This window comes from Gavialis gangeticus, unplaced genomic scaffold (assembly GCF_001723915.1).
Source record: "Gavialis gangeticus isolate Ggan-Ray unplaced genomic scaffold, GavGan_comp1, whole genome shotgun sequence".
NCBI lineage: Eukaryota > Metazoa > Chordata > Crocodylia > Gavialidae > Gavialis > Gavialis gangeticus.
Genome location: NW_017729012.1, coordinates 11,757,530 through 11,778,586, shown reverse-complemented (window position 1 = coordinate 11,778,586; position 21,057 = coordinate 11,757,530). Strand labels below are relative to the sequence as shown.

Sequence of the window (21,057 nt, the reverse complement as noted above, 5' to 3'; positions counted from 1 at the left end):
GTCCCTTCTGCTCCAGGAATGTTCTGGGGTAGCACAAGCTGGAAAATGTGGGGTCCCCCTGTGTTTGGGGTGGAGCAGCCTGGAGCCCCCCACTGCGAAAACCACACCTTCACTCCCAATCCTAGAACAAATGTTTAGCCGGATGCAGTAGGTCAATATTTGCTGAAAGGAAAACAAATCCTCAAATAAGGGGGTGGTACTGAGGGCCATACCTCTCACCAGGCGGGGCAGACGTGGGCTGGACCAGGGGCTGCATTCGCCCCTGCAGAGCTCCCGGCTGGGCTAGAGCGAGTGCTGGCAGCGAGGTGGACGGTGAGGAACCCAAGGTACGGAGTACCTGGGCTGGGGGGATTCACCAGCAAGCTGGGGGGCTTCTCCAGTGAAGAGGACCCCTGTGTGTTTGTGAGACTGGCTCAGGGAGGGGAAGTTTGGCCAGGGACTGAGGGCCAGGGGCTGGAGGGACACACAGGGTTGCATGGGCAGGGGAACCTGTCAGATGTGGGGGGCTGAAGTGGCGTTTAGCTCTTCTCCCTCCACCTGTCAGTCACCCTGCACAGCTGCAGCCCAGCGTTCCCGCCTGGGCCATGGAGGGCCCAGCAAGCGGAAGCCAAACAGCAGGATGTTGGCTGTGTTGTGGGGGCGATGTGGGCTCAGTACCTGGTATGGGGAGCCGTTGCAAGCACAGAGGAGGAAAACTGCCCCAGGGCCAGGATAAGTAAGTGGCGTCAAGCTCGGGTAGAGGCAAGGGTGGGCCGTGCCAGCGGCACTGGCGGGCCCCCAGGGACAGGAACAGAGCGTGGGAGGGGAGAGGCTGTGCTTTCCAGTAAGGGGACAACATGCAGTGAGTGCGGGGAAGGGGAGGGCCCTGCACTGCCTGTCAGCAAAGCCCCAGGGCTCTCTGCGGCCCCGGGGAGGCAGGTCAGTGCTGCCGTGCCAAAGGAGGCTACAGAGAGGAGATGGCCCAGGCTGGGACAGGGGCAGGGCTGCCTGGGTTCCCCTCTCCCACCGTCGGAGAGTCCTGTTCCCTACCCCAATGCAGTGTACATGGGGTTGAAGGGGGCTCCTCATCTCTCCCTTTGCTCTCGGGGGCAGATTTCATTTGGGAGCATTCGGAGGCTGTAGATTCCCATCCAGCCAGGCTGGGGTGAGAGGGGCTGGCAACAGGGGCCAGGGGGGGACTGTCCAGCAGTGCCCCCCGGGCTCCAGTGCTGCCTCACGCCTGCTCCCCTTGCCTGCTGCTGCCGCCCAGGGTGGCCTTCCTAACAGCTTGGCTGTAGCCCCTGCTTCTCCCCCTGGCTCCTGAGTTCCATCCCCAACCCTGGGCTAATCGCTTCCTGCTGTTTGCAGAAGGGAACCGGGCAGGCTCTGCTCGCAGTTGACAGGCGGTAGGGGGTCCTGGGAGCGCCTTCGCGTACCTCTGCTGCCTCTGGCATCCTAGAAGGATGGCGGTGCTGCTCTGGGGTCTGCTGCTGCTCTGCCTGTCTGCTCTGCACCACCGCCCATGGGTAAGTTGCTGCCCTTCTCCTGTCCTGCCGGGCAGCTCCTCTGCCTGTGCTGGGGCAGTGCAAGGAACGGGGTGCGCAGTCTCCAGTGGGCTCGGGGCAGGGTCCACTCTCCATGTGCAGCCAGCAGTGAAAGGCTCTGAAGAAGAAACCCCAGAAAGGACAATGATGGAGCCACACTTCTGTCTGGCCCATTTGGATGGGTGCTGGCTCATGCGCTGAGCGGGAGGCTGTCTAGTCCTCCTTTCCTCTCCTCCGTTCTGTGAGGCCGCAGGCATTCCTGGTACCCAGAGAACTACGCCCAAATTCCCTGGGGCCTAGGCTCTGGTGATGTCTCGTGGCCACGACCTCCAGGGGTTAGTGGGGCACTGTGTAAACTAAGTTCCTTCTACCCATTTTAAATCTGCCACCCAGTTGCGTATTGAGACGGCAGGTATGCAGGAGTGCCTGAGTCGCATTTGGACCTGGCCACTGTTTTGTACCCCTCCAACCTAAATGGGCTCAGTCTTGCAGTCTCCTGCCATGGGGCTCTCTGCAGGCCTCTGAACATGTTCATCACCCACCCACAGACCCTTCTGCTGCTGTTTGCTGGAAAGACCTATCCATACTCCAGAAAGCTATGGGCGCCAATGGGGGGCGGGGGGAAGAAAAGAGGAAAGAGCAGCCTCTGACCCAGCCTGGGAGAAGGGGCTGAACTAGATGACCTTGTGAGGTCTCTTCCAGACCAACCTCCCTATGATCCTAAGGGATGTGGCAGGCAGTGGGCCAGAGGGTGTGTCTTTCGCCCAAATCCAGGCCCCTTCCCTTTCCCGTCAGCTTTGCCTCTGGGTTTTCTCTTGCAGTGCCCTTTGGCATATGCCCTGGAGATGGATTTTATCCCTACACTTCACCAGGACAGCTCTCAGGTAAGACAGGACTGGCTCCCAAATGAGGTTATTGCAGGGTATTTCCAAATCTCCCCCAGCTCATCTTAGTGTAGGGTGGGCCCTGCCAGTGACACCTGCACACACCTGCGGGAAAGAGCAGGCCCAGCTACAGCGCGTCGTCCTCTCTGCCCACTGTGTCCCACAGCTGCTCAGGCTGAGATGCTCCAAGGTGTCTCTGGGAGCCAGGTGCCCAGATCCCACTGACTAATGGGATTTGGACATCTCGCTTCTCATGCTGTTTGAAAAAACCAGCGTAAAGCAAGTGGGCAGGAGGTGGCATCTGTGATGGAAGCTGGTGTGTGAAGGGACTGGCTGGTGAACTAAGCCCCCAGTCACAGCCCAGCAGGAGAGGGTGGGGAGAATTACCCGCTGTAGGCAAGGGCAGGAAAGGCCTGTATCCAAGGCCACCCCCTTGCTCTGACCCTGCTCCTGATCCTGCAGTTGCTGGGTGCCAGGCTGAGCTCTTGCAGGGCATTCAGGGAGAACGCTGCTGTTCTGCAGGGAGTAATCCTAGGGTGTGCAGAGGGACAACTCCCACAGGAAAGGCTAAGCGTACGCATTCAGTGCTTGACCGATGGAGGCCTCAGTCATTTAGGCGAGCAGCTGCAAGCACCACTGCCTGGCGACTGGCTTGCATGGGCATGGTAGTTGCACAGAACCCAGGTTCCCCTTTGTCCGTGAGGCTCAGGGCAGAGGAGCGATGCTGAGAGTACGTGAGGATTCAAGAAGCAGTCTTGGCCGAGAGACTGATCTCTGCAAGAAGGTCCCAGGACTTCCTCTTTCACCTCCTGCTGTTCTGAAGGGAAGGTTTGTCGTGCACAGCTACTGAGGGCAGACTCTCCCCACAAAGTGAGCAGGGCTGCAGAAGCAGAAGGCCGAAAGAATACAGACATTCAGAGAAGCGGCTGCAGACTGCCATGGCTGCAGACCAGGCTGCTGACATGGCATGGAAAGGAGAGGGAAGGAGGTCCTCTAACAGGAGCTGTGACATCGGTTGGAACAAATCCACGCCAGTTTAAGATTTGAACTGGGTGCTGAGCTGAACACAGAACTAGCTGAGAGGGGCTGGGGAAGTGATGATGTGACTACACACATCTGTGTGAGCAGGGGGGGAGCAGTATTCTGCACACGCCAGAACCAGGATGCAGGGGGGATAAGAGAAAAAGGGGTTGAAGCAGAATAGACAAGGTGATAGGGGATAGATGCTGGGGGGAATATTTCTGCAGAGAGGGGGTGAGCCTGTGACACCAGCAGGGATGGCTGCCATCCTAAGAGGCATGGAAAAGAGGTGAGTTTGTGTCTGAGGAGACTAGGACTGCAAAGCAGTGGAGGCACAGGGAAAGCTTATGTGAAGAAAGGGGACTGGGCCCAGAAGACTCGTCCTGCCCAGGAGAAGCATGTTTGCCTGAGGCATTTAACTGAAGGAAGCTGAGACGCAGCCACGTGTTCACTTGGTGTTTGACAACCTGAGCGTGGGCAGGGAGGAGCTAGTGAATGCGCTGGATGTCTCTGCTTCTCCTAGACTTTCTTGGGAATAAGCTATGTCCTGTTTTTCCAAGCCTGTGCCAAGGCATCTGAAATAGCTGCTTTATCCCTGCAGGGCATAGTGGTAGACCCTGCACCACGCACACTGCCCAGAGAAGGGCCCCTCCGCATGACCCATGACCTGACAGTTAGCAGGGCAGAGGCAAGGACTGGCCAGGGCCAGGCTGTGCGCGTCAGGTAGACCAGTGCAGGTGCCACCCAAGGCAACGTCTACATGCCGTAGTCAGTAGGTGCAAGGACTGAGAAGGGGCCGGGTGCAGGTTCCTAATTCCATGTCACCTCAGAGGCAGCAATGGTTTCACCAGATGGTCCCTCTGCTCTTCCCTGTAGGCCGTATCACAGCTGAGGGTGTTGGTGACCTCTCAGGTGGCTGCTCCAGCTCCTGCCCTCTCTTACATTTAACAACAGAGCCAGGAGCCTGAGCCTGCTAACCACATGCCATGGGTTCCCCACCACCACGCGCTGGGACCATTTGCCTCCCAGCCAGGTCGAGCTGCTTGCTAGGTCCATGAAAGCATCAGAGTACCCAGCTCCATTCTTCTGCTTTCTCTCAATGCAATTCTCCTGTTCCTTCCCAGGGGCATGAAGTGACTGGAACCTCAGGGCAGGACCTGCAGCCCACTCTCACCAGCGTTACTTTGCCTGCAGCTGTGTCAACCCTGCCGAACGCTGCAGTGTCAGACTCTACCAGTGACACCTGGGAGGACATTCATGGACCCACATCACCACCCACACCCACTGCTAGTACCACCGCCACTACTACTACCGCTACCACCACAGTGTGTAGCGACAACTTCACAAGCCCAGAGGACGAACCTGGGACTGGGACAGGGGGAAGTCACGAACAAGTGCTGGAAGGACAAGAAGAGGATTCCTCTGACGAGGAGGAAGAGGATGAAGAGAGAAACTGCGACATATCTCAGGAAAGAATAAGGAAGCTAGCAGATGGCTTGATGAAATTCACTGCTGATCTCCTGCAAGAGGTCGAGCTGGAGAACAGCCAATCCAACGTGGTCCTCTCTCCCCTCAGCATCACCCTGGCGCTGTCCCACCTGGCACTAGGTAATGCCTTCATTTTAAACAGCTGAGCTCTCATGCTCCACAGTGCTCCTTCTCAAAGAAGCACTGGTAGTCGGCGTCCAAAAATGCAGAAGTTCAGCACAGCATCCTCTGCCCCAAAGCCTGATCCTGTGGCTTGCTTTAACCAGGACACCTGGGCTGCCCTCACTTGAAGCTGGTCTCGCTGTCCCATGCTGAGTGCCACCAATGCTTCTTGGGAGGACACAAGCCATCCCGTCACAAAGGGGCATCCATCCCTTCCAGACAGCACTGTGAACTGGAACCTGACCTTGCTTTTCAGGAGCAGAAAACCAGACAGAGAAGCATCTGCTGGAGGCAATGCACCTGAAGTCAGTGCCCTGCCTCCACCCCACGCTAAGCAGCATCCGCAGAGTGCTCACAGAGTCCATGCTCAGCGTGGCTTCCCGGCTGTATCTGCAGAAAGGTGAGAGCAGGGAAAAGCACCTTCATGCCGGGGGGTCTGTGACACTTGCACATACACACAGGCATGCCAATGGCAAAGGGAGACGTGTCTGCTTCCCGACGCAGTCCTTGGGGATGCCCTTCCTGCCTGCTGAGGGAGCCGGGCTGCACCTGCTCTGGCTGATTTTGCTGAGTGAGTTTCATCAGGGCCTGGTGACCTCATGTCCAGTTCTTCTCCCACAGGACTTGAGGTTAAAGAGAAATTTCTGGACAACTCGGAGAGATTCTATGGAGCGAAGCCTGTGACCCTGTCTGGAAACAAGGAGGATGATCTCATAGCCATAAACAAATGGGTAAAGGAGGTGACAAAGGGGCATATCTCCTCCTTCCTGTCTCAGCTCCCCGATAGCATGGTGATGCTCTTGCTCAACGCTGTCTACTTCCGAGGTGTGTGCTAGTATGCTCCCCAGGCCTCTCCATCCCAGAGAAGAGCTATGGCTCCACTGGCTGTCTCCAGATGCAGCAGTTCTGTGGGTCCGAGCGGCTCTTCTTTCATCTCTTTCCCACTTGGCTGGATGTCTTTTCCTCCCCCTGCACGTTTGCAGCTCCCCTTGCTCAGTCAGATCACTACAGTGAAGACTCCTGTCTTCCTACCCATGCTCAGAATTAGATGAATACGAACACCAGAGGCGGGGTGTGCATATTCCAGCAGGTGCCAACCAGGATTCTTTCAGGTGACTTCTGCCGAGCCCTGGCCAGGTCCACCCAGATCCTCCCCTAAATCCCTGCAGGCTGGATGTACCTTGCTGCTAGGGGCGTTCTTCAACTCGTACAGAAACCCACTGCCACTCCTGCAGACACAGTGCTTGCGTCACTGCCGCCGGCCTCTCTCCTCCGTCCCCGTGTTGCTAGTTGCTGCTTCAGGTTTCTTCCTTTTCCTCAACAGCTAACTTGAGCTTGCCCATCATGCAAGGGAAGTCCCTCATACGAGCATGCAGCTTGGACCCCAGGCTCTTTATTTTCAGAGCAGTCCACACACATTCACTGCTTCATCCCACAGGGTGCAGCTTTCTCCCCAAGCTGAGGTGGGGCAGGGCTGATCAGGCCCGGTCTCACCCCTCTACTCCATGCAGTCTCTCCTGAAGATAAGGACACCCTGCTGTCATGGTTCTCTCTGCATGGCAGGGTTCATTTTGTCCCTGCACAGCAATGCCCACAGACCTGAGCACTGATGGCAGGGTGAAAGGAGCACAGGCAGGTCTCTCTCTTGGTTTTCCATTCTAGCCTGGCTTTACTGATTTCTACATGTTTCTGGACAGGATTTTGGAGGAACAAGTTTGATGCCAGCCTGACAGGTCCAGATATGTTCCACCTTAATGACAAGTTCATGGTCTCTGTGGAGATGATGAAAGCCCAGAAATACTCCCTGAGTTGGTTTACATTGGACTCCCTGGAAATGCAGGTGAGCATCTGTCGGGGGTGCGGCAAGGCTGCTGTACCAGTGCCCCACTATCACTGTCATTCTTCTGCTGCATCCACTTGCTCTGAGAAGACAGCACCTGCTCGCAGGTGTAGGACACCTTCTTTGAGCCTGTCCTCGGAAAGGATGTAAAATCTATCCTCTCAAAGCTACCGGGAAAATACCCCATGGGCACATACTAGCTGGGACCTAATGAGGCTTGTGCATCTGCAGGTCTGGGAGGACCAGGGAGACTGAATCCCCTCAAGGGAACTGGGAGCAGGAGGATCCCTGTGGAGCAGGGCCACTGCAAGTGTAAGAACATAAGAACCTATTGAGGATAAGACGGAGGTGCTCAGGGCCTTTGCTTGCTTGTTTCCTGTTCTACCCATTCTTTGGCTTGGCTTGTTTCCAGGTGGCCAGGTTTCCCTTTAAGGGCAACATGAGTTTTGTAGCCATTGTCCCAAACAAGTTTGGGTGGAATGTCTCGGAGGTGCTGGAGAACATCAGCCATGACAAGCTTCGTGGCCGCTTCCCCAAAGAGAAGCCCACCCTGGTGAAGATGCCCAAAATGCATGTAGATTACAAGCTGGAGCTCAACCAAGTCCTCAGCCGGCTAGGTAAGGTCAATCCCACTTATCATCTGTGCACCAAAACTCAAAACCACCATCCCTATTGTCAATCCCCCCCACCAAACTTGCTTCAGGCAGCCTCGAGGACTTTCATTTCTGAATTCCTCTACCTGTTAGCAACTGTCTTTTCCTTATTCCCCAACAAGGTGCAGCCACAGTTGGTGCAAAAAAGTAGCTCTCCTTTTTTTGCACCAACTGTGCAAGTCCTGACATCTGTTAGTCTCCTGATCTCCCCACTCTTATTTCCCATCACGCTTTCAACCTCATCAAAGACCAACACTTTGCCTACTTTGTACCTTTATTAACTCAGTGGTTGGGATGTATGAACTGCCAAGGCAATGTAGATCACAAAGGCCAAGACAGTGTGCGAAAGCAGGGCAGGGTGTGCTCTTTGTTGAAGGGATCTGGGTGTGGAATGAACTTCCAGATGAGACTAAAAACAGAAGCTGAATATCTTTATGAAATACTGGGAAACCTTCTTGTTTAGAAAAACACTTCCAGTATAGCAAGGATGAGATCTGCAGTATGTGTCCTCATTCTACCCAAATGACCAATTTGAAAACAAGCAACACCTACCAACAGACAAAAAATTACTCCAAGCAGAGATTTTCCCCCCAAAAAAGAGGAGTGTCAGCAACTGCATGAAGTCCATCTGGAACTTTTAGAATTGCTACTGATTTCATTTGACAAATGGTCAGGTACTAAGGTGTAGGCAAGAGCATTAAATCCTCCAGAGGATGGCTAGATAGTCTGCATGAAAACTGTTTGTTTGCCTCTCCCAACAGGGAGGGACTGGTGAATCTGGCTAGAGATTTATGTTTGCTTTCTCTGCCTGCCTGTTCTCTTCTCTGGAGTCCGCTATGATTCACCATCCAAACCCTGGTGTTGTGTAACTCCACAGTAACCGTTTGGTCAGGCTGCTGCTTCCTCTTCCACTCCAGGGATAAAGGGAATGTCTGAGCTAATGGCATGCCATGACACGGAGCTGGACAGCAGATGGGTTTCTGTTTGACTCCAGTTTGGTTTCATTTCAGGCCTCAAGGAGCTATTTTCAGCCCCCAATCTACAGAAGATCACCGATGAGCCTCTCCTGGTGTCAAGCATCCAGCACCAGTCTACCTTGGAGCTGGCAGAGGAAGGGGTGGAGGCATCAGCTGCCACCAGCGTTATGCTGTCACGGTCACTGTCCACTTTTAGACTTGACCGACCCTTTCTCTTCATCATCTTTGAGGAGATAACGGGCATCCCTCTCTTTGTAGGCAAAATCCAGAACCCCAACCCCAGTGCTGCCCAGCAAATGAAAGAGCCGGAAGACGTGTCTGATGAGAAATCTGGCCTCAAAGACTCCCCCCCCAAATAAGGGACTCCCAGGACTGCCGCCTCTTTGACCCTCTGTACTAGCCAAGGGAGGCCTCTCCTGTTGGGGCTTCCTCTAAGGGCCTTCTCTGCACCGGTCCTTGGAGGCAGCCCTTCCCTGGTTTCTTTATAGACCCCTCTAGCAGTCCCCTGTGCCAGCCCTGACAGGCCCCTCCACTGAGCCCTCCGTGCCAGCCCTGAGAAGCTTTGTCTGCTTAGATTCACTTTCCAGAGGCCTCAGCGCTGAAGGGAGGCTTCCTCCTGCCTGGACTCTCGTCAGACACTGAGCCTTTGCCTCAGGGGACCACTTACTTCGCATCCCTGCTAGAAGGCCTCTCTTGGCCACCCCTACAGGGCTGACCCAGGGGACTTGCCTCTCCTTGCCTTACTTCTGCCCGAGTGCCCCCTGCTGCGCAGCCCTGGTACCTGCAAGGTCTAGACTCATTCTGACAACCTGGACAACAGAGAGAGCAAGGCTGCCTCTCCCCGAGCCCCCCACTTCCTCCTCTCTCCGGGCAGTCAGTAACATATGCACTTGCTCATCAGTCACAAGCGAGCCAAACAGCAGCTACGTCAGATGGGTTAGCAGCAAGCAGTCTTCTCCCTGGGAGTGAGTCACAGCCACGTCCCAGGCTGAGGTTTCTTTGAGCAACCCTTCCCTGGCCCTGTTGGATGGGGCCTTGGCATGGGACGGCAAGCAGGTGACTTTCCTTCTATCCCTGCCACCAGCCTCCTGTCTGAGAAAACGATTCTGTCTCTGGGGGACTTAGGCCACACTGGATTTTTGAGGCATCTTTTGTAAAGTGTTTTTTAGTAATTTTATGTTAGCAGACTAATAAACATGTGAAGCAGATGTTATCTGGCTGAGGTGTCACCCTGAGAGACCCAACAGGTACAGGAAAGGGGAAGGGGAGGACAGCAAACAAGCAGAGGACTGAAAACAGAAGGAAGAAGAGGGCTGGCTGGGCTTGATGAAGGGGGTAAGGTTATGAAGAGTGCATGAGAACCGGCTGGACCCTTTTGCTCACCCAGCACACAACATCAGAGCAACAGGCCATGGAATAAGGTTAATGGCCAGTAAGTACAGATGCTTCCTGCTCACCTGTGGGACTCTCAGCTGCAGCACGTAGAGAATCTAGTGCTGTAGGTGGCCCAAAGGGAGGGAGAAGCAGCCTGACGTCAGTTGGCACGGACCGAACACTGCACAAGTCTGAGGCACTTCACCCATAAGCTGCAGTGCACGGCTGACCAGGTGCAGTAGGGTGGGAATTAGTACTGGCTAGTGGCAGGTTACTGAATATAATGGGGCAAGGTGTATAATCTGCCCCATGGTGCGGTACAGCCTATGTGTGATTTATCCACCATATAGGGTGCTTCTGGCCATGCAGAACAATGCTACATGCCCACAACGCTTTTCAGGAGAAGGGTGTCTCTCCTTGTACTGAATCACACTGCCTTTAGCCAGTCTGAGCACAGTCTACCTAGAACTTCACTTCTGTCTAAAGTTAGGGCAGCTCATTGGATCCCTACTCTGAAAAAGTTCACCACGTGTTTGATGAATGCTGCAGCCTAAGATTCATGTTTTGTAGAAACAGCAATTGCTACCAGAGCAGCTAAGTCTGGATTACTTTAGCCTTGCTGCTCCAGGGGGTTCTTCAAACCCACTTACTGTTGTTCATGGTAGAGCCTGTGCCACATCTCATCCAGCTTTTAGGAAGAATTCCTGCCATTATCTTTTTGCACAATGGTAGCTACAAAGCCGCAGTGCCACTTTCTCAACATTTCCCTGTTCACATAGTAACTGTTCCTGACAAGTTGTGCCTCAGCCATGCTGCAAGAGGAGGCTGCCTGGGGAAATCTTCCTCACTGAATGTCCCACAGTTTTGATTGCGTACAGGATGAGGCAGATGGATTCACCGACTATGAACTCTGGGGACATAGGAGAGTACATAAAAAGGCAGCTAGCCCAACCCTGCAATTACCAACAGACCCATGCATGTTTTATGCAGACTCCAAGTCTAAGAGGGGAAAACATCTAAGAATAATTCCTAGTCCTGTGACCCATGTGCTGGCCTTTACTCTTCAATAAGAGGGTATAATTACTGGACTATGTAAGTAACAAGTAAAACCACAGGAATCCAAAGCTATTACTAGGGTCTAGCACCAGTCCACAGGGAACATTTCATCTGAATTATAACCTTCACTTAAAGGCACTTGTCCACGCTTAAGGTAGTTCCTGCCTTGGCTATAGCACCCTCCTGCTCTCCAGCCTCCTGGAGTCCCACCTTGCTGTACTCCAGACCCAGTTATGGTCACTTCTTTCCCTTTCACACCTCTGCACTCCAGCAAACTGTCTCTAGAAGGCAAGCGCTTCTTCATCCTCAACACCCTGTGCAATTTGGTTTTCTTCCTTCCAACTCCCATTCACTTTGCCAAACTCTCTTACTTTCCTCCTGTGCATCCTCCCCCCAGTTATCTTCACACTGTTCCAGTGACCACCCCCTGCTCTGATTGTACCATATGCATTTAACAAACAATTGACTACATCAGTATAAACCATGAGATTCTGCACAGGGCTTTGAGGGTCTCAAGAGGAGAGTGGGAAGTAATAATGATATCCAGGATCAAGCCCTCTCATCTCAGGACAATGATCGTGCACCACTTAGTACTGTGTTGGCCCCTGACTCCATGTTAGACAGCCAGGCCTCTGCTCTGTGCAGCAATCTTCCCAGAGGGTGAAGTGATTACAGAAATATTTCTTGCTAACTTCACACCTGGAAATGTCACTGAACTTGCTCACCAAAGTAAGCTCATGAGTGATATACTGAATGTCCATGATATGAAGCCTAACACTGCCTAAGCCGCATGGCCCGAGACCTTCAGTTGACACCACGGTGGTTTGCATGGAGTTAGCTACGTTGATTTAAAGTCCAGCCTTTTGCTAAACTGCCGCAACTCTGTATGTAGACAAGCCCTGATTAATTTATGCTCTGCCAAAATAAGCCTGGATTAAGCCAATAGAAGGATATATGCAGCGCTTAACCCAGGTTTAACTGAACTGGTTTAAAACCAAGATGTACTTGAACTAGTACCACTTTCTTGTACAGACTAAGCTTTAGGAAGAATTACCCCAGGACCTGCCACAGAAAGTATTTCAGTACCAAATGCAAATACTGAAGAAAAGGAAACAATGACATGGGAAGAGGAATTTTACTTTTTAATTACCAACACTGCTCAGCCTCATGTGTGCATAACAGGGGCAAAAAATACAAGGTCATCTCCACAGATCTCTACTTACAGTTTCCCAGAAGGCCACAGCTGCTCATCTCATCGCTGCTCAGTGAGGGGGTCGTCTCCCCTTTGGGTGGGACCGGGGAAAAAGCAGTGAACCACAAGAAATGGGGAGTCATTGATTTGCTTTTCCAGATCAGAGCCCCCTGTTCTCTAAGTCACCTCTTCTTTCTATTAGCTGAGGGGCTGTAGGGAACACTGCACGTATACAAAAGCCAATGCTATACTTCTCACTGCCTGAGGAATAAGGTCTGCAGCCCACCAGGGAGAAATGCCAGGGCAACCCCAGATTATGTGGTCTGGTACAGCTGCCTCCAATACCCTCGCAGCATTTCCCCCCTGTCAAGGGGCTGTGCAGAGTACTGCTGGTAAGATGCCTAGGGCGGTCCTGGCTGCCCCCTGTTCACCAAGCACGTCAAGCTATTCTTGTTAGTTCTGTCCTCATCACTCCTGGATACAGCCCCTTAATGACTTCAAACCAGCTCCTGGATGCTGCTATTGATTCGCCAGCCTCTTGCTGAGTTAAAGCTGCTGCTCTATTAATGCTGCTGTAGCACATTCCAGATAGGGACCTCAAAGCTATTTACAAAAAGGCTCACACCCCTTGCAAGATAGGGAAGGAAGATCTGAGGCACCAAGGGGGAAACAGCTTGCCCAAAGTCATTCAGGGAACTTGTGCCAGAACTGGGAGTAGCTGGTTCTCAGTCCAGAGCAAACAGGGGGCGTTTGCTTCAGAAGCTGGAGAAAGGGCAGGGTTAAAGCCAATAAAATCCAGTGACACAAGCACAAAACCAAAAACAAGAGCAGTCCACTTTAAGAGAGTCCTGGGAAGCTGTAACCTGAAGCTCGCTGAAGGCTGGGCTGGGGCAGTCTGCTGGGAGGCAGTGAAATAGCAGATGTGGCTGTTATAAACTGCACACTGCCCCACTTCTCTTTCTCTCTCACCAAGGTTGGTAACTTAGGACAGCACTGGCCCAGAGGAGCCCGAGGTAAGAAGCAACTGCCTGTAACCAGAAGCAACGGGAGTATTCAGAAGGATGCGAAGGGCACAAGAATGGGGGGCGGACGGTGGTGCCTCTCTTGCAGGGTCTGGGAAATGGGAGTGAGGGTCTGGGAAGTGAAAAATTTTTGGAAGGAGGGACTCTTCACAGGGCTCCTCTTGGAGGACTGGAGTGATAGAAGTCTGCTAGGGCCCTGAACAGTCTGAGATTCAACCATGGAGGGGCCAGAGTGTGGCACCAATTAGAGCCCATACTGCGGTTGGGAAGATGTTTCCTGGCAGCAGAAACCAAATCTAGCAGAAAGCTGATCGAGATGAGGTGGCTGCAAGGTGCTGCAGAAGTCACACTTGCAGGGTAGGGTAACTGGGGGGGGGGTCCCAGGCAGAGTAAGGGGGTCCTGATGAGTAGGATGGCGCAGGACACCCCAAAGTGTGATCTGCTTTGAAGGCTGGTAATTGCTGGCACCAAAAAATGGAAGAATGAGACTGTTTTGCACCTGCAGGGATTTGGGAAAGGGATGATACTCAGCCTGAAAGCGTCTTCTCAGCTCATTTCCCAGCAGTCCAAGTCCAACAACACACACTGCTTGCTCTTGCTCTTTCCCCTGCTTTTTAAAGCCAGCTATAGATTTTCAAGTCATGCTAGAGCCCAGCCCACCCCACCCCAGCCCTGCACCAATGAGGCCCTTTTCTATCTGCAGCTTTGTCTGTATGCTTCAGAAACATGTAAATAGAATCCAGATGTTCAGGCCCATTCAAGCTCAGAGGTTGTGTCTTTCTAAAGTGGAAATCATTTTCTTGGCAAAGTCTGAGAAATGTTAAGCTGGTGACGATCTTGGCAGAGCTGATAAAATCTGGAAATCCAATCTTCAATCTAATGCTCCCAAGAGCACGGCATAGCTGGGAGCAGAGGGCACATAGAGCCTCTCTCAAAGAGAGGCCATGGAAAACTCAACTCTCAGGACTAGCCCTGGCTAAATCTCTCACTTTGGGCACAAATGAAGCACTGGGGAATCTGCTTGGGGCAGCCACCTTCCAGCACACCTCTCTCCCCACTTGAATCACGTGGGCAAGCCTCCTGCAAGATCCCTATGGTATAATTACTTAGTGTAGATGCAGCATGTGGGGTTCCCTCCTATCTCCGCTCCAGCACATCACCATTCCCTCACTTGGAAAACCTCACAGTAATAAGCAGTTCCTGCATCACATCATGGTATAGCTCCACTTGATGCCAATCTTCTGCACTAGACACTCTGAATGCCAGTCTGCTGGACAGAGGAGGATGGCAAGGTGGGTAGGCCTATGGATACAAACACCTATCATCTGTGAGTCAGACCACGGGGCCAGCTTGGAGTTTACTCTGCATTGGTGGGAGCAGGGTTGACTCTTCTGTCTCTCAAGGAGAACTGCTACCATGGTGAGACAGACCTTGGGATGCAAGGGTTTGGAGGAGCTGCCTCACTCTTGGAGGGAAGTGTTCTGCCTGAACAGGCTGTTCTGAAGTCATGGATGTGGTGGCCATGTGGCTTTAAGAGTGTGCACTTCTACCAACAGCCATATATGCTTTATAGTTACACTTAATTTGAAACATGTGTGCAGTCTCCTACTTTACTGGCTGCCTTGGATCACAGAGCTTAGTTAAATATAAACTCCCTTCCTTTAATTTCTGGGATTTTATATAAACACTGTTTCCGCCCAAGCACCACGGTGCCTGTTCAGAAGGGCAGAACAGCTCTGCAGTAATGCTCATTTGCCTAGCGTGAAAGTCTGCCCTTTGAACCAGACAGTAGTGTACAGAGCCTACCTGGAATGACAGAGAAAAGGTTAAATCAGATTTCTGCAGAACAGGACTGTCAGCTTTGGGAAGCTTACTTTCCATAAGGAATCTTTAGCAAACCCTGTCTTTTCTCTGCTTTGCCCCATACACTATATTGCATAGTTAGCAAGGAGTCAGCGAGATTCTCTCCGAGGTCTTCCAAAGCTGGTACTTGATGTAAGGCGCATAGGCAGGCTCTGCCATCATCTAAGCATACACCTAAGTGGAGAGGAAGCAGGAAACTGAACTAAAGAGTCCCTTCTCCATCCTGATTCTGTTCGCTGGTTTCTGGAAGTACTGAAGCACTGCACTTGTAAAATACACAGATGAATTTCTGGATACAGATCTGACTTGGTGCCCAACAGGACCTTGGAGTTTGGTATTTAAGTTCATGTGGTTTGGATCATAAACATGTATAAGCCTGCTTTATGCACATGTGCACCCTAATCCCAGTCTACAAGCATGTGCACCGGGGGCAGGAGAGGCTCAAAGCAGGTGTGGGCGACCTAGCTGAAGCAGCCAAAGGATGAGGGTCTTTGGCTACACAGGAAAAGAAAACCCAGCTAATCAGGTGAATGCTTCAGGCCCCTTGCATAAGCCTTACTAGGCACAGCAGACAGTGCTGACAGAGTGGGGTGGGGCAAATTATTAGGCAGAATGAGTGGTGCTAAAGTGCTTGTTGTGCCCTCCTTCTAGGTTCTAGCATGCAGACTCTACTGGTTTTCCTCCTCCTGGGCCTCTTGGCCTCCCCTGGCAGTTCCCAGAACCCAGCTAACGAGCAGGTGAGTGGAACACACAATAGCACAGAGCTGTGGGAGACACTGGGAGCATGCAAGTTTCCAAATTAAAACTCTTAATAGGAACATTAAGCACCAGCCTCTAGCTCTGCCAGGTGCAACCTTGGACTATATTTAGCAGTAAAGTGGGACAAGAATTCCTGCTCTGCCTAGGACAAAGACACAGTGGAATCTCCTGCAGTTAACAAAAGGGGGAGGGAGAAGAGGGATGGACATGATTGCTGTTGGGTTTCTTCCAAGCTCTGCCTAAAACTTCCTGTCACATCCCCAAAGCAAAGTGCCCCCCGTCACCTGTCATCAGTCAGATGAGGCCAGTACTGCCCTAGCTGACAGAAGAACATCCACAGAGAACTTCAAGGGCAAACCAGCCCTTTGACTATCATCCCTATTCCTGCTCTGTTGAGCTGCAACTCTAAACAAAGGCTTCTTGCCTCTGCCAGGACTCAGCGACTCCTGATGAGGGCAACGCAGGGGAAGCTGAAGAGGAAGATCCCTTCTACAAGACCCCAGTGAACAAACTGGCAGCTGCAGTCTCCAACTTTGGTTATGACTTGTATCGCCAGCAATCTGGCAAAACCGCTACTGCCAATGTACTACTGTCCCCATTCAGCGTGGCTACAGCACTTTCTGGTCTCTCCCTCGGTAAGTTCCTGATCCTGGTGCCGCTCCTCCTTTTACATGCTGTTCAACTGGACGGGCCTCATGCTGTTTTGCCTGTCATCGGTAGGTGCTGGGCAGCGGACAGAAGACCTGATTTCTCGCACTCTCTACTATGACCTGCTTAACAAGGCTGAAGTCCACAACACCTACAAGGAACTGCTGACAAGCATCTCTGCTCCAGAGAAAGGCTTCAGAAGTGTCTTCCGCATTATCCTGGAGAGAAGTAAAATCCCCTCTTCACCTTTCTGTAAATTTGCCTGCCAGATTTAACCTTGCCTGTGTCTCTAAGCAACCGGCAGATGAACAGTGTCAAGGTAATGTTAGCAAGCGCTGATGACACTGGCTATGCCATGGAGCTGAGCACAATACCGATGGTTGCTTCTGCCCAGTAATCACACTGCACTATACCTTCCAACTGCAGGACGACTCCCTAGATCTGTTTTTGGAAAGCATGCATTAACACCGGGTTATCTGGGAGATGCAGCCCAAAGCTCCTGGGAAGAACTTGCTGTGGCAATTCCACTGGGTCGCTTCAGCTCACAGCAGATGCTCCTACCTATCCCAAGAACTATTTTTGCCCAGACAATGCAATTATACCCCTTGTTTTAGGCTAATGGTCCTCTTGACTAAGGACTGGTCAGTCACATAGGAGTTATGCAGCCAGCTGAAATGCCATTTTGAAGATTGCACTAACCCCTCTGCCCCCAATTATAGTTTCTAGGGTCGGAAGGGACCTGAGAAGATCATCTAGTCCGACCCCCTGCCATGGCAGGAAAGAGTACTGGGGTTAAACGACCCCAGCAAGGTGTTCATCTAACCTCTTCTTAAAAACCCCCAGGGTAGGAGCCTGCACCACCTCCCTTGGAAGTTGGTTCCAGACCCTAGCCGCCCTGACCGTGAAATAGCGCCTTCTGATGTCTAACCTAAATCTACCCTCTGCTAGCTTGTGACCGTTGTTCCTGGTCACTCCTGGCTGTGCTCGGGGGAACAGTGACTCCCCCAATGCCTTCTGATCCCCCCTGACCAGTTTGTAACAGGCCACAAGATCCCCCCTCAGCCTTCTCTTGTGGAGGCTGAACAGGTTCAGGTCCCGTAGTCTCTCCTCATAGGGCCTGCCTATGAGGAGGCCCTATGAGGAGTTTGGCAGTTCCAAGGATCTGAGCTTCTTAGTACACTTAAGCCTGTGGGGAGGGCTAAAGATAGATACTGCTGTGTGGTAGGCTTTCTGTTCCTATCCCACATCTTTACTAGTCAGTTGAGGGCTTTGCCGCACAGCACCACAGGACATGGCTGAAAGGAGTGGATCTCTCTCACGCAGCCTCAGTCCAGCTCTGCAAATGCTTGTACATTTGTGGCAAAAAAGCACACAGACCAGGGCTCACAGATCTGCACTCATTTCAAGAGGGATGCCTGCTGCACCCTATTGCCAATGGGCTACTCTCTGATAGAGGAAGGAGCTGCTGTAATAATTATTCTGCCCCTCAGAGCTACGGATGAAGGTTGGGTTCCCAAGCCAGCTGGAGAAGGCCTACAGAATACGACTCAAGATCCTGACTGGCAACTCCCAGGCAGACCTCCAAGAGCTCAACAACTGGGTAAGGCAGCAGACCAAAGGGAAGATTTTAAGGTTCCTGAAGGACATGCCCACAGACGTCAGCATCTTCCTTGCTGGAGCAGCTTATTTCAAAGGCAAGATCTTACTGCATGGCATTAAAGGGTCTCTTTAGTGCATGCCAGTAGAGGGAAGGGTCTCATGCTGGACAGCACACCAAATAGCCAGAAAGACAGAGCAACAGAAAATGTCTCAGAACACAATTCCACAAAGCAGAAGTGACACATGCTGGATGAACACAGGAAGAGATTTTTCAGGGAAGGCATTCCTGTTCTCAGGAAATAGTCTGACCCACTTACAAGGAACCAGAAAAGGAGGAAAATGAAAGCTTGTCAGCATAGCTGCTGCAGATAAAGAGAGGTAGTCAGCTGTGTAGGTCTGAAGTCATGCAAAAGGCAGGGCAGATTTGCACCTTGTAGACTAACTAAATCAAACTTCTCACCTAAAGAAAGCTAAGAAAGGTCAGACAGGGAGGTGACAGCTGTAAAAATTTTGCCTGGCATGGTACAGATAAGGAATCAGATTTGTAGCTCACAAAATCAGAGTCCAGAGGCCTTGTTCAGTTCCAAGCTGAACTGAGCAACTCCCTAGGAGAGGTAGGCAGTCCTTGTTCCAACTTACAGTCCAAGACAACAAGCAACACATGAAGGGTGTGGAGAGACACTCTCCCTGTGCATGAATAATTGATACTACTTAAAATAGTTTTGTAATTACGCAAGTCAAACATCTGCTCACCCCAGCTGCCCCTCCACCCATGTTGGCTGATTTCTTGCTTTCAATCTGGCCAAAGCTCAGATGGAAGGGAAGGGAACAATTGGCCGCAACAAGCCAAAGCTGAGACAGCCTGTGACTGGAACTGGCTATTGATAGCCTCCATCACGCTCCAGTTTTTAAAGCAGAGGCTTGGAAGCAGGAGTCCTTTAATGCATGAAGCACTGAACCATTCCTATTAGCTGCATATGCAATAGCCCCCCGTTCATTTACTTCATTTCCAAACTTCTCTGGCTTATTTTTAAAACTAGGGCACTGGGCAACTAAATTTGACCCCAGCAAGACTACCCTGCAGGACTTCTACCTGGAAGAAGACAGAACCGTGAAGGTGCCCATGATGTCAGACCCCAAGGCCATACTGCGTTACGGCTTTGACTCAGAACTCAACTGCAAGGTCAGACAAAGACTGAAAGCAGCTCCAGTGCTAATGTGGGTAGAAAGTCTAAGGAAAGATGCATCTTCCCTCAATGCCCAGCCCCTTCTAGAGAGTCAGAGCTCTGTCCCTCCCACCAGACTCTCCATAACTGCTATGCTTGTGACCCTGGTTTTAAACTAGAGCAAGCAGCCTTTCATTTGTTCCGAGAGCTCCCCATCTGCAGTGACCACGTGATAAGCAGCCCAGCTGTACACAGACTACATAAGGAGGGCAGGGTAGGGCTGGCTGGCTCCTCACAAGGCTTCTAGACTTAGTACTGCTTCCAGAAAGTGGAAAATCATCCACTGTCCTCATGCTATGCCATACATGGTACTCAAGAGAAGGGCTTCCAGCAGACAGCCCCTCACTTACTATGGAATAGCACTGTCCCCTCTCAGGGCATGCAGACAGAGATTCAGGGTGGAGGCAAAACCTTGAACTGCAGAGCATGGAGTTGGACCCTATTATGCAACAGGTAAGCAGGGCAGGAGGCAGATGTGTGTGGAGTAGCTGAGCAGCCAGATAAGGTACAGAGCTTGCAGCTTGGCACTGGGGAAGTTCTATTGCCAAGCACAGACATAACTCCGAGCCTTTTATAACTGCCCTTCCAGATTGCTCAGCTGCCACTGACAGGGGGTGTTAGTGCCATGTTCTTCCTGCCACTGAAGGTGACCCAGAACCTCACCCTGATTGAGGAAAGCCTCTCGTCTGAATTTGTCCATGACATAGACAAGGAGCTGAAGGCTGTCCATGCTGTGCTAAGTGTGCCCAAGCTGAAGCTGAGCTTTGAGGAATCACTGGGAAGCACGCTGCAGGAAATGAGTACGTACACAACATTGCCCTCTGGAGGCAACGGGGGCTCAGAGCAGTGGGCAGCTCTGCTTCTGCTCAGTGAGAACAAGGAGCAACTGGTTACCAGTTAGGCCTGTTGCTGTGGACACAGACTGCACCAGCACTTTTGAGCTCCTGCATGCACAGAGCCTCCCCCTTCCAATAGTTCCTTCCCTCTTCTGCCTTTATACAACTTCTTGAATAAGTGCATGGGGCCCTTGCCTCTCAGCTAGGCAAGGACCATTTCTATTTCCCTTTCCCTCCAAAAGCTCCACCTGGGGCCCTATCTTCCCCTTACTGAAGCACTGTACCTCCTCTCCCACAAAGTGCAGTCTTTCAGCTAATGGACCCTTCTCTCCTTCCTTACAGGGCTGCAGCAGCTCTTTATATCACCTGACTTTAGCAAGATGTCTGCTAAACCCATTAAGCTCTCTCACGTGCATCACAAGACGGTTCTGGAACTGAGTGAAGATGGTGCAAATTCTACGCCAAACCCTGGAGTGAATGCTGCTCGCCTGACCTTCCCCCTCGACTACCATCTGAACAAACCCTTCCTACTTGTGCTGCGAGATGACGCCACAGGAACCCTATTCTTTATTGGCAAAATCCTGGACCCCCGGAACATTTAGCTCCTCTGACAGTAGCCTGCAAGGAAGGTGGTAACTAGAAAGAAAGCTGGCTCCTCACTCTGCTGCAGGGGCCAAACTTGCAAATTGAATGCCTACATGCTGCAATAAAAGCTTCTGGCGTTGATCCCAGAGTGCCAGTCTTTCCTTAAAGGGCAAGCTTGATCTTGTTTGTATTGGGCCCCTCCATAGCCATGATCCCCAAAGTGTTACGTACTTTGAGCTGTGGTGCAGTACATACTGGATTCCCCCTGCATCATCTCATAGCGTAACTCCAGTCCTCGTACTTAGTTCCTCCACCACGTCTCCGCCCCAAAATTAACCACTATCCTGTAC

At 51.9% G+C, this 21,057-nt stretch overlaps 2 protein-coding genes across 3 annotated transcripts; both read left to right on the top strand.

The window, feature by feature from the left end:
- The first annotated feature begins 222 nt into the window (after positions 1-222).
- On the top strand, positions 223-8,921 carry SERPINF2 (serpin family F member 2). Its single transcript, XM_019511288.1, has 9 exons — positions 223-326; positions 1,348-1,505; positions 2,345-2,407; positions 4,552-5,035; positions 5,334-5,477; positions 5,699-5,902; positions 6,775-6,917; positions 7,330-7,534; positions 8,581-8,921. The coding sequence occupies exons 2-9, from the start codon at positions 1,443-1,445 to the stop codon at positions 8,904-8,906; spliced, it is 1,632 nt and encodes a 543-aa protein (XP_019366833.1). The 5' UTR covers positions 223-326; positions 1,348-1,442; the 3' UTR covers positions 8,907-8,921.
- Positions 8,922-12,996: 4,075 nt separating this feature from the next.
- On the top strand, positions 12,997-20,848 carry SERPINF1 (serpin family F member 1). 2 transcript variants are annotated; one of them, XM_019511290.1, is made up of 8 exons: positions 12,997-13,142; positions 15,706-15,791; positions 16,247-16,448; positions 16,534-16,689; positions 17,952-18,155; positions 19,101-19,243; positions 19,876-20,086; positions 20,465-20,848. In XM_019511290.1, the coding sequence occupies exons 2-8, from the start codon at positions 15,714-15,716 to the stop codon at positions 20,722-20,724; spliced, it is 1,254 nt and encodes a 417-aa protein (XP_019366835.1). In that variant the 5' UTR covers positions 12,997-13,142; positions 15,706-15,713; the 3' UTR covers positions 20,725-20,848. The 2 variants fall into 2 exon arrangements, with proteins under 2 accessions (XP_019366835.1, XP_019366834.1); XM_019511289.1 differs by having other exon boundaries at positions 12,998-13,182.
- The last annotated feature ends 209 nt before the right edge of the window (positions 20,849-21,057 follow it).

Bases quoted from the DNA above. Each gene is read 5' to 3' on its own strand.
- SERPINF2 (XM_019511288.1), top strand. From the start codon at position 1,443: ATGGCGGTGCTGCTCTGGGGTCTGCTGCTGCTCTGCCTGTCTGCTCTG. The intron at 2,408-4,551 runs GTAAGACAGGAC...GTTCCTTCCCAG, and splicing joins TTCACCAGGACAGCTCTCAG to GGGCATGAAGTGACTGGAAC. The intron at 5,478-5,698 runs GTGAGAGCAGGG...CTTCTCCCACAG, and splicing joins CCGGCTGTATCTGCAGAAAG to GACTTGAGGTTAAAGAGAAA.
- SERPINF1 (XM_019511290.1), top strand. From the start codon at position 15,714: ATGCAGACTCTACTGGTTTTCCTCCTCCTGGGCCTCTTGGCCTCCCCT. The intron at 18,156-19,100 runs GCAAGATCTTAC...TTTTAAAACTAG, and splicing joins TGGAGCAGCTTATTTCAAAG to GGCACTGGGCAACTAAATTT. The intron at 20,087-20,464 runs GTACGTACACAA...CCTTCCTTACAG, and splicing joins AAGCACGCTGCAGGAAATGA to GGCTGCAGCAGCTCTTTATA.